The sequence below is a fragment of the Microtus ochrogaster genome, linkage group LG4, assembly GCF_000317375.1.
Source record: "Microtus ochrogaster isolate Prairie Vole_2 linkage group LG4, MicOch1.0, whole genome shotgun sequence".
In the NCBI taxonomy this organism is placed as follows: domain Eukaryota; kingdom Metazoa; phylum Chordata; class Mammalia; order Rodentia; family Cricetidae; genus Microtus; species Microtus ochrogaster.
Window position 1 is genome coordinate 20,993,170 of NC_022030.1, and position 12,508 is coordinate 21,005,677.

Below are 12,508 nucleotides of genomic sequence, written 5' to 3' on the forward strand. Positions count from 1 at the left end.
GGTGAGACTCTCACATGCTCTGCCCTGGATATTGCCCAAGGTGGTCAGGCAGACATTGGAAGCATGGTCCTAGGCACAGAAGCATTAAGGAATCAGAATAAGGGAAAAGTCAAAGACCCTGCAGGGTAGGTCTAGTGTTAGCACTTCCAATATCCTAATGACAATCTGGTCCCTGAGAAGTTCAGGGGAACTCAGTTTCTACCACCAACTGCCCAGGTCTCCCATACTTTCTGGAGGAGCCTGAGGATAAAGCTGTGCCAGCCAACACCCCCTTCAACCTAAGCTGCCAAGCCCAGGGACCGCCTGAACCCGTGAACCTATTCTGGCTACAAGATGCCGTTCCCCTGACCGCCGTCATAGGCCAGAGCTCTCAGCACAGGCTGCAAGCTCCAGGTGAGTCTAAGAGTAGACCACGGGCCCATCAATCACTGCGTCTGTCTACTTGTCCCTGTTTCTGACTCCAAGAGTAGCCCAGAGGCCCATCAATCACTGCAGCTGTCCACTTGTCCCTGTTTCTGACTCCAAGAGTAGACCACGGGCCCATCAATCACTGTGGCTGTCCACTTGTCCCTGTTTCTGACTCCAAGAGTAGCCCAGAGGCCCATCAATCACTGCGGCTGTGCACTTGTCCCTGTTTCTGACTGTCTTATTTTCCTCTCTGTGACTTTTTTCATCTGTCTGTTCTTCATCCCTCTGTTTCTCAAACATTTTCTCACTGTTTCTCTGTGTATGTTTCTGTTCACCCCAGCTTCTCTCTGTTCACCCTAGCCTCTCTCTCTGAATAGCATTCTTTGTCCCAAATTTCCTCTAAGCTGTTCAGTGGCCCAAGTGTGTAGGCCTATTGCTCCTTTGTTAGCCCTTAACCCAAGCAGGGCATCAGAACTAACCAACAACCTCCTCCATCCACTTCCTCCTTCGACCTGCCCACCTCCTGCCCTGAAGTGTCCCCTGGACCTCAACCAATGGGAGGAGGTCTCTGCTCAGCTGGGGTTTCCTGGGAACACAGAGCCCAAAGTAGAACAGGTAGAGAAAGTGAGCCACAGAGAAGGAAAGCTAGAGAAGACGAGATGAAGGCTCATACCTGTAATCCCCGAACTTGGGAAGCTGAGGCAGAAGGCTTTTCAGCAGTCTGAGGTCTGTCTAGATGACGCAGTGCATTCTAGGCAGCCTGGGTTACAGTGTGAGACCCTGTCGATAAGGAAAAACAAAGGGCAGAGGTGCTTATTAGTAGGTGGGATGCTTACCTAGCATGCACGAAGCCCTTGCCTGAGTCCATTCAAAGCACTCCATACTTGGTGGTGTATGCCTGTAACATTAGCACTTGGGTGGCAGAGGCAGCAGTACCTGAAGGTCCAGACCACCTTCAACTATATATCAAGTTCAAAGCTAGCTCTGGCTACATTCTGAGTTTGAAGCTAGCCTGGGCTATAGAAGACCTTGTCTCAAAAGAGAAGAGGCCACCAAAGTGACCCAGCATGGAGAGACACTGATAGTGTGATCTGAATGTTGGGACCCCTGTTTCAGAATGACCCTCCCTTTCTGTACTATACAGATGGGGCACTTTGCTTAGGAACACACAGTCATCAGAGACATGGCTAGGGGACCTTGCGCATAGAGTGTCCCCTTATAGAAGAAGATGAACTACACATCGGGGTAGCTCATCACGGGAGGCAGCCAAACCCTAAGAGTAACAGCTTCCTAAAAACCTCACCTGCTGCCCCTCGGGAGGTGAGAAGGGGTCTTTCGGTGTGGAGGGAAGGGCTCACATTCTTAGCATTCTGGGAGTCCTGAGTGTGCAAGGAAGTGTGATGAGTGTGCTGGCCCCCAGAGGGGTGACTCAGGCCTGTGGCTTGAGTGGTCTGGTAGGAATAGGAACGGAGCCTGAGTCAGCCTGGCTGGACAAGAAGAGGGGGAGGGAGCAATGGGACACACAAGGGTGAGAGGGTCCTCGTGTGAATAACAGCACGTTATGACCAGATCAGAAGCACCTGCAGAGAGGTGAGGAACTCAGAACACATCTGCTGGGGAAGGGGGGCATCTACACATGTAGCCATGCCCGCCTGAATCAGAGTATCCATCAGCACCAACTGCCTTGTAGGAGGGTATGTCTTACTGGGGACCAGCTTCTGTGGCTCTCTGAGTGTTCTTGTGGGTGTCACTAAATATCAATACCTGCTACTGGTTTTCCCTGTGTTCTGTGTCCACGGCTGTTGACACTGTGGAGGCCAGAGCTGCTGACACCATATGGCTAGCTTGAGCACTTTTGTGTATTAAGGCAACACATGGGCTCACGGGAGTGCACCTGTGGGTCACTGTCCTGGCATGAGGTCACATGGTGCATGGCAGCGTGTGCCTGTAATCCCTGCACTGTCAACATGAATTCTGTGTCTTAGTATGTACAAAAGAGAGTGACAAAGAGGCTGAGATTCGCAGCAGAATATTATAACAGGCTTCTGCTCTCTCTGGGGTCTCCCTGTACTAACTCCCCCTGATTCTTGGTGACTGAACCCCAGGCACTCACCTGTCACCCATGCATCTGCGCCAACCCATACGTATGTGGCAACATCCCCATCTTGCGGTCTCCACGGAGGGCCGTCCAGAGAGGGCCATAGTGGCTACGCAATACTTGTGTTTTCCCATCCGCCTGCGTCTGTGTTTTGGCAGGGATAAAGGCTTGGCATTCTCCACCCCGTCTCTTGGGGGTATGATGTGGTGGTGGTGGGGTTAACATTAACTTTTATTGCTTCCTAGTTTGTAGTATTTGTTTGTCCTTGTCAGTGTTGACATGTGTTTGGTGCTCAGTGCGTAGTCTGCTGAGATTTGTTTGTCAATATGAACATCTATGTATATTATTTGGCCAGGTGTTTACAGTGAATGTGTGCAGGTTGGATTGTGTATTTATGTGTTCCTCCCCACATTGATTGGCTTATGTGTGTATGTGCGGGGGGGGGGGGGGGAAGCTAACCTCATCATCAGCCCCCATGTGTTTACCAGTAAGTCCCAGGGCGTTTATGTCACTGTGTTTGGGACAGCATCCGCCCTGTGGATGGTGTATAGCTTAGCCAGAACTGCATTCTTGTGTTTATATTCGCGCTAATAACGGCCCCTGTGTATTTAAGAGTGATTCACTGTGGGGGGAGGGGAGGGTGCTTTGTGAAGGAATTTTGTCAGTTTGTGCGTGTGTGTATGCCTCTGTCCCTCTCTGAGTCAGGGCGTGTCCTCTTCTTTCTCCATCTCTCATTCCCCTGGAAAAGCCAAGGGTGGGGGTGAGCGGATGGGGTGGGGGCGGGGCAGTACATCTGGAAAACACATCTGGAGTCCACAGGCTCTTGTGGAGCAATGGAGTGCAGGAGGAGAGAGGGGTCCTAGACCCCTTAGTTCATCCTAGAGTCCTTATTTGAGATGCAGCCTCTGGGACATGAGAATGGGGAATCCCAGGCTGTGCCCCCAGGCCGGAAGTGGAGGGTGGGGGGCGCCCCGTGACTCAGGCGGGGGCAGGAATGCTGCGGTTGGAACAGAACCGAGCTCCAGAAACCCCCCCCTCCCCGCTTTGCCCCAGGGCTGCTCCGGCTGGCCTGTGGCGCCAGCTCCCGCGTAGTGGTCCCCACGTGCCAGGTGGCTGGATGCGATCCAGCGCTGGCAACCTCCAGCGGCCCTTACTGGGCCACGCATCCCTTCTCAGGCCGCGGGGGCTGCGGCGCGGGCACCTGACCTTGGCGGGAACGCAGTCCTCCCTGGCAGCCTCGGCTAGGGCGCTTCCTTGCCCACCCCCTTCCGGCCTTCGAGACAGATTTTCCCCAGTTCCACTCCCTCTGCTGACCGAGAAAAGGAAACTTTGTGTCTGACTAGCGAGGCCACTCTCCAAAATACCAGGTGGAGGGAACTCCGCACTCGCACAAATGCAGATGCCAGAATCACACAAGTACACGATGTCCCCAGACTTACACGAGCCATGAAACACAGATGGGCAAACGCACGCACATCCGCATCCACCACGCTCAGAATTGCAGGCCCAATACTAGGGCCTTCACTCATCTTTTACACTCACATACGTGTATCAGGGACCTTGCACAAATGGGCAATGCATATCTGTGTTTGCATGCTTGTGTCTTGGTGTTTGTACTTGTACTTTTGTGTGTGTGTGCATGGCGGTGACACAGGTGTACACACAGAAGGGGTGGGTACGCAAAGAGACAAAAATGAGGGAGGGACTCAGACAAGTTTCCTTGGCCCACAAATCTCTCCCAGAAAAACAAAGACGTTTATTCAAAACATATTAACTGGCTTGCATGCCTGTTACATTATACAATCTCCCCTTTCTTCCTTGCACACCTAGACACCAGTTCATTTGCTTCTCAGGCTTAGTTTTGCCTGCCTATAATCCTAGCTACTCCAGATGCTGAGACAAGAGAATTACATGTTCAAAACCCTTCTGAGCTACAGGGTCTGCTCAAGCCAGTCTGGGAAATTCAAAGAAAAAGCAAAAGGAAGCCTGGGGTTGTAGTTTAGCAATGGGCATCTATCTAGATTCATCAGAGAGGACCTGGGGGTGTGGCTCATGAGTAGAGCATTGAATTAACATGCACGAAGCCCTGGACTTAATCAGAAAGATGCAGTTGAGCTGGAGAGATGGCTAAGCCAATAAGAGAATCTGCTGTTCTTGCAGAGGACCCGAGCTCAGTTCTTAGCACCTACAAGGGCCAACTCACAACCTCCTGTACTTCTAGCTCCTAGGAATCCCATGCCCTCTTCTGGCCTTTGAGGTCACCTGAACATGTGTGGTAGACACACACACACACACACACACACACACACACACACACACTACTAAATCTTTTTTAAAATTCACTCACTCATTCAATAGACATTTGTGGAGCATCCACTGTGTGCCAGGCCATGCTGCCACCATAGGGTTCCTTAAACAGATGATCCCTGCTCTCTTAGAGCGGACAGTCTGTTGAGGGAGAGTCCTTAGCAATATGGTTCTTGGGTATCCTGTGAAGCATGCTGGCAATGAGGAGGTGGGAACAGCAAAGCAAGGGAGAGGGAAGATATGGAGGCAGGTTTCAACTCTACACGGACTAGTCAGGGACAGGGTAACTAGCTTAGGTGTGTCATCCAAGAAGAAAGCCTAAAGGAAGGAGGGAGAAGTCAGATAGGTACCCATGGGAAGACTGTGTGTGTGTGCATGTGTTTGTGTGTGTGTTCGCATGTGTGTGTAAGAGAGACACACACAGAGAGAGACAGAGAGAGAAACAGAAACACCAGAAGGCCAGCGTGTCAGTAGCAGACTGAAGAGAAAGCAGGTGTCAGAGACAAATTCATCAATGAGCAAACACCACACACTGTACAATGTACACACCACACACGTCCGTCCTTAAGTGTGTGTTCATTGTTTGTGCCTCTCTGGAAATCTGTGTGGGCCTGTGTGAGTATGTGTTGATATGTTGGTACACGTGTGCAAGGGCCCGGCTCCCTTTCTCTGCAGTGATGGTGACTGAACCCAGGGCCTTCCACTCCGTGGGAAAGTACTCCACCACTGAGCCACATCCAGAATCTTGCTTTCGTTCTGCTATTTATTTCTTTTATATGTATGTGTATGTGCCTGAGTGTAGGTGTGTGGACTACATGCAAGCTGTGATAATGGAGGTCAGAGAGGGCATTGGATCCCCTGGAACTGGCATTATAGGCAGTCATGAGCTGCCATGTGTGTGCTGGGAACTGAACCCAGGTCCTCTGCAAGAGCAGTCAGTGCTCTTAACCATTGAACCACCTCTCCAGCCCCTTTCAATCTGTTTTTACTGTCTAATTTTGAGACTGAGTCCTGGACTCGCACTGCCAGGCAGGCTTGAAGTTGAGATCCCCCTGCCTCAGCTTGCTAATTATCTGAAATGACAGGTGTGTACTGTCTGGCTCGGCAGATGTGAGCGCTTCGTGTGTCTTAATGAGTCTGTGTGAGTTGAGTGTGTGTGTGTGTCTGCGTATATGTATGTAAGCATGCGTGTTTCTGTGTGTACCCGTATATGTGTGTATGTGGCAGTGCAGACCACTGTCTGGGTATGACGGTGTAACTATGTGAGCCTGCTTGGGCCATGTGTGTTCCTGCATTCAGGTAGTGAGGCATAAGACTGGTGTCTGGGAAAGGAATCCGTGCTCCTAACATGTTGTTCTCTTTATCCTGCACTCCCATTTCATGCGGAGTAGGTGGGCTGGACTGACCTGGCCAGGCCAAGCAAGGTGTGGGGGCTCAGCATAGCCTGGGGTCTCTCCTTCCCCCCTGTGACACTAGACTGCTTTCTCATATTCTTCCCCAGGCCTGAACAAGACGTCTTCTTTCTCCTGTGAAGCCCACAATGCCAAGGGCGTCACCACCTCCCGCACAGCCACTATCACAGGTGACAGCAAGAGGCTTTGGGGAGGCTGGACGAGAGGTCAGAGAAGATGGAGGGAATGTGGCCAGCTTTGGGGGACGGTTCCCAAGAGTCAGCCTTTCCCTCATCTGTCCACAGTGCTCCCCCAGAGACCTCGCCATCTCCACGTGGTTTCAAGACATCCCACGGAGCTAGAGGTAGCTTGGACCCCTGGCCTGAGTGGCATCTACCCTCTTACCCACTGCAACCTGCAGGTGAGACCCTCTGACACTGATCGCTTCCATCCGTGCCCACGGAAAACTAGCCCTGCCACACCAGTGTTGGGAGAGAACAAAGACACCAGTTAATTCAAGTGTCCTGGGTTTTAATCCCCATCTTACCTGTGGGCTGTGTGGACTTGAGAAAATCCCATAACCATTGTGGACCTCAGTTCTCCCATCTCTAAGATGGGCATGAGGGTAATAGTTAGGGGATAGGAATGAGAATTCAGTAAATGAAGGCAAGTAGCCAACTTAAAGCAGTGTCTGGAGATGTATTATGGACCATTAACTGACGATATTGACCTTGGCCAGATGGGGAGGTCTGAGACAGCAGGACTTGTGGCTGTTCCAGCCACAGCACTATATACTTGCTGTCTTCGCCCTGACCACTCTAGGTTGTCACTGTCTGCAGCAGGTCTGTCTTCTTCTGGCATTTGGGCTCTCTGAGGACAATACTGTTAGTCACATGGTCACCCCAGTGTTGCCTAGTATATAAGTCAGACTGATGAGGCTGTTTGATGGAATATATAACAGCCCAGTTATAATGGTACAGGCCTCTTATGCCAGCATTTGAGAGCAAGAGATGAAGAGTTTAGAGCTATCCTGGGCAACATAGCAAGACTATCTCAAAATAAAAGATGTTAAAAGTTGAAAGTATGGCTCAGTGGTAGAGCCCCTGCCTAGAATCTCCCAGTGAGGGGCTGGGGTGTGGCTCAGTGGTAGAGCCTCTGCCTAGAATCCCAAGGGGCTGGGTGGGGTGTGGCTCAGTGGTAGAGCCTCTGCCTAGAATCCCAAGGGGCTGGGGTGTGGCTCAGTGGTAGAGCCCCTGCCTAGAATCCCAAGGGGCTGGAAGTGTGGCTCAGTGGTAGAGCCCCTGCCTAGAATTTACCACAGAGAGGCATTCTCTTTCAAGGTATAGAACTGAGAGATTCAGGAAGGAAAATGGCCTCCCCCCTAGCTAGAAGACCAAAACTGAGATTCAATCCTGAAGTTTCTCCAACTTGAAAGACCTCCAGTGTCGGTCAGGCCGCAGCTGCACTCCTACCCACATCCAGGCAGTGCCCAAGAAAAGCAGAAGTGTGTGTTCCTCCCTCTCCAGGTCTCACTTCCTGCTGCCACAGGCTCAGGCTGGACAGTTCCTGAGGGAGGGTCATGGCTGTCCCAGGGAAAAGAGAAGTAGGAGTGGGTTTGAGCCCACTGTCTGCACCCATCTCCCCTTTGTCCTGGCAGAGGTTCCTCTTCCCGTCTGTCACTGTAGGTCAGAGAGCAGGCCTGTCCCCTCCTGCTTCCCACCATTGGCCTACCTCCTCCTCAGATCTTGTAATACCAGTGTCAACCTCTCTCTGGGGACTGTGTCACTTTGGGAAAGCTACTGAAATTCTGGGCCTCAACCTCACCATCTATAAAACTGGAAGGTGAAAAAGAATTGAGCCTATAAGTGGAGAAGAGGAATTGGGTGTCCTTACTCATGAACAGGAGGCTTAACAAGGTCTTAGCACATAGTAGGCACTTGAAAAATATTTTGGGGGGCTGAGGTATAGTTTAGTGGTTAAATATTTGCGTGACATGTATAAGACCTTTGGGTTTGTCTCCAGTCACGCCAAGAAAGGGAGGTTGGGGGTATGTCTCAGTCAGCACAGTGCTTAGCATGCAACCTTGAGGACATGAGTTTGATTCCTCAAACCAACACCAAAGAGAAGAGCGTAGTGGAACACACTTGTAATACCAGTACTGGGCAGATGGAGATGGCAGATCAGTGAGTTCCACGTCCTATTGAGAGACCCTGTCTCAAAAAACAATGTGGGGGCCATCAAGATGGCTCAGCAGGTAAAGGAAATCAATTCCCAGGACCCAAGTGTAGTAGGAAAGAACTGACTCACAGAATTTGTCCTGTAATGCACATACTCACACTCACAAATAAATAATTGTAACAACAACAACACCAGGCATAGTGGAATATGCCTTTTGTCTCTGTCTCTGGAGAGTAAGAGGCAGGTGGATCGCATGAGTTTGAAGCCAGATTGGTCTATGTAGCAAGTTCCACACCAGCCAGGGATACATAGTGACACTCTATTTCAGAAAAAAAGGAGTCAGGGAGAGAGCAAATTGAGATTATTCTGTATAGACAAACTAATCTACATCATTTGACATATGACAAGTCCCCTTGTCACTCAATAAGGAGCAAGATCTGGAGACTGGCTTTTTCTTTTTGTTTTTCAAGACAAGATTTTTCTGTATAGCCCTAACTGTCCTGGAACTCGTTTCATAGACCAGGCTGCCCTTGAACTCACAAGATCCCCCTGCCTCTGCTTCCCTAGTGCTGGGATTAAAGGCATGCGCTACCACTGCCTGGCCCTGTTCATTTTTTTCAAGATAAGATTTTTTTTTTTCCTGAGACAAGGCTGTCCTTGAATTGGTGAGCCTTCCGCCTCACTTAGAGCTGGAATTATGGAGGTGTGTCACCACACCAGCTCCACAACTACAGTTAATCTTTTTGTTTATGTGTTTGTTTGGTCTGGTCTTTTTTTTTATTATTATGTATACAATATTCTGTCTGTATGTATGTCTGCAGGCCAGAAGAGGGCACCAGACCTCATTCCAGATGGTTGTGAGCCACCATGTGGTTGCCGGGAATTGAACTCAGGACCTTTGGAAGAGCAGGCAATGCTCTTAACCACTGAGCCATCTCTCCAGCCCCCTGGTCTGGTCTTTTTGTTGTTGCTTTGGGGCTTTGTTTATGGGTGTTTGTCTGTGTGACACTGGGGACCCAGTGTGTGCACTGGACAAGTGCTCTACCCTGAACCACTCCTTCAGCTTGTACCTTTCTTTCAAGGTATCTCTGGTCCTCTAAATGAGGAAGTTGAGGCTCAGAAAGGGCAAAGGGAGTCTTGCCAGAGGTGGCTTTTGCAAACGGCAAGACATGGATGGTGAGACCATATGGCTTCTTTGCAAATCTGAGTGTCTGTCCATGCTGTCCTGTTGTAAAGTTACAATATACATGCATGCGAATGCAAAGAGGTGTGTACACACTTGGAGACAACTGCATACTCAGACGCACACATAGAGAGAGAGACACACACCCACATATCTACTATATAGATACTATAACAAAGTTATATAGTCTCACTGGGACCACAGTCAAGAGTGGTGAGACCTTTCTCTGGTCCTCATGTCTTCCTGATCTTCAGGCTGTACTGTCAGACGATGGGGTGGGCATCTGGCTGGGAGAGCCAGATCCTCCAGAAGAACCTCTCACGTTGCAAGTATCTGTGCCCCCTCACCAGCTTCGGCTGGAAAAGCTCCTTCCTCATACCCCATATCACATCCGGGTATCCTGCACCAGCAGCCAGGGCCCCTCGCCCTGGACCCATTGGCTTCCTGTGGAGACCACGGAAGGAGGTAAGAAGGTCTTGGGAGGAAGATGCCATTGTGCTTTGCTTTCTACAAGCTTCTCCTCTCACCCCGTTACCCCACATGGCCTTCGTCTCCTTGTCCAGCCCCTGACCCCTGCCTGCTGGCCTCTACCCAGATCTCTCCCTGAACTTCCGCTCATGGAAGGCCTGCAAGAATTGCCCACGCGTGTGCTCTTTGCAACCTGCCCTACTTCGTGGGAACAGGGGAGGGGGTCAGGAAGAGGTGGGGGTACCAGCTTTCCTCTTCCCTGTCCTCCAGTGCCCTTGGGCCCCCCTGAGAACGTTAGCGCCATGCGGAATGGGAGCCAGGCCCTCGTGCGTTGGCAGGAGCCAAGGGTGCCCCTGCAGGGAACCCTGTTAGGGTACCGGTTGGCATATCGAGGCCAGGACACCCCCGAGGTGGGTGCTGCTGGCTGGGTTAGGGTGGAATGGTTGTGGGAAGAGGGAACTGGGGAAGAGGTGACAAAGTAGACACAGGCAGCTGTGCAAGTCGGGTACTATACATTGTACCATGCCTACTAAGGCAATGCCGAGGATCCTAAATGGGTCCATAAGGCAGAGAGGAGTGTCTTTTTGTGAGCACTGTAAAAGCACCTTCTTGGGCTTGGTATTGTAAGCATCTTATGGAAGGGGTGCTTCTTCAATTTATACAATTGTTTTATCTGGGCTAGCTTTACCCCAAGGTGGAGAGAGGGGGTAGAAAGTTAGAAGAGGTTGGATGGAAGTGAAAAAATGAGATTTTGTTTCTTCAACAAAATCTGAGCTGTGCCTGGTGCCAAATACTGTTTGGAGCTCAAGATGTGGCTAGGAATGAGGTGGAGTCTCTGCTCTATGCAGTTGGCCTTCCAGAGTGCACAGGGCTAGAGATATGGAGACGGGGTGGAGATGAGGGGCTAAGGATGAGGAAGAGTAGAGGCTGTAGTCTTAGGAGTTCTGAACCTAAACATCCGTCCTGATGTCATCTCTGGACTTCCTAGGTACTTATGGACATAGGACTAAAGCGAGAGGTGACCCTGAAACTTCGGGAGGACAGGCCTGTGGCTAACCTGACTGTGTCTGTGGCAGCCTATACCTCTGCTGGGGATGGGCCCTGGAGCCTTCCTGTGCCCCTGGAGCCCTGGCGCCCAGGTAACTTCAAAGCCATGCCCAGGCCCCTTCCAGCTGCCCTTGGGATTGCCTCTTTCTGGCACCCTTGATTTGCTCTCCACGCCTCTGGATGCTCCCCCCCAACTTAGAGTCTGTTCCCACCCTGAGCCCAACACAGAGCCTCCCTCAAACTGTTCACTGTGTCACGCCAGTTTTGCCTTCTCTGAGCACATCTCCCCTCTGTCCTTTCTCCTCACAGGGCAAGGACAGCCACTCCACCATCTGGGTAAGGGCTTTTGCATCCCCTCTCTTTCCCTCCCTTCAACATGCAGTGAAGCCACACGTACTTTCCACACTCCCTTCATGCCTCCCAAGCATGTTGCTCTAATCCTCCACTTCTTTGATATCTGTGGTCCTGGATGGAGGTGTCTAGAATGACCCAGTGAATGGGTTGGGTGGATAGATTCAGGGACACATGGGTATGTGAGGGGTAAATTAATATACACCGAGTGGTTTGATGCATGCATGAATGGATGGGTATGTGGAGACGGGGCTGATAGATACAAAGATAAATAGGTGTATGTATGTGGGGGAAAAGACTGAAGGATAGCGGAGCACAGATCCCAGCACTTAGGATGCAGAGACAGATCTCAAGTAGTGAGTTGACGGACAGGATAAACAGATGCATGTTGGGTGGGCATATGGAGTGTGAATTGGTATACATATAGATGAATGCATATATAGACAGGCCAATGGATAAATGGGTGAGTGGGAGGTATGAGGGATGAATAGACAGAGCAATGGAAGGAAGGGAGGGAGGGAAGGAGGAGGGAAGAATGGAAGAAAAGAGAAGGAGGGAGGAGAAAGAAGGAGAGAGGTTCTCTCTTTCAAATATTTCTTCAGCAATTCTCAAACATTCTACCTACTTCCATTGGACCCTTCGGGCACTGTTGTGCCTCCACTCAGAACGCAACTCACTTTCTTTAAATGCTCTTCGCAGATCCGCTCATACTTCCCCCTCGCTCGCCCTCCTCTCGAGCCTGTTACAACCCTTCGTTCCTCCCACATGTCCATTGTGCTCTCAACTTCTGTTTTGAGACAGGGTCTCACTATGTAGCCCCTGACTAGTCTGGAACTTTCTATGTAGACTAGGCTGGCCTGAAACTCCTAAAGGCAGGCACCACCATGCCCAGTTATGTTCAGTGTCTGTGCGAATACTCTGTGTGCCTTACATCCACAGCTGCACACGACACAATTGCAGCCACTGAAAAATGGACAGTCCACAGCTGTCCCATACACTATAGCTGCTTTTCCAGGAATTTTACCCACCTTAGCCCAAATGCCCTCACCCTTAGCAGTCCTGTGACCTTTCTCTCTG

The 12,508-nt window shown here is 50.7% G+C and overlaps 1 protein-coding gene across 1 annotated transcript in view; it reads left to right on the forward strand.

Annotated features, from left to right (window-relative positions):
* Positions 1–12,508, forward strand: part of Axl (AXL receptor tyrosine kinase) — a 30,978-nt gene that overhangs the window by 2,550 nt on the left and 15,920 nt on the right. The window contains exons 4-10 of the mRNA XM_005361169.3: positions 217–393; positions 6,315–6,395; positions 6,510–6,625; positions 9,820–10,030; positions 10,304–10,443; positions 11,022–11,172; positions 11,390–11,416. Coding sequence (XP_005361226.1) covers positions 217–393; positions 6,315–6,395; positions 6,510–6,625; positions 9,820–10,030; positions 10,304–10,443; positions 11,022–11,172; positions 11,390–11,416 — 903 coding nt within the window. The remainder of the gene's footprint in view (positions 1–216; positions 394–6,314; positions 6,396–6,509; positions 6,626–9,819; positions 10,031–10,303; positions 10,444–11,021; positions 11,173–11,389; positions 11,417–12,508) is intronic.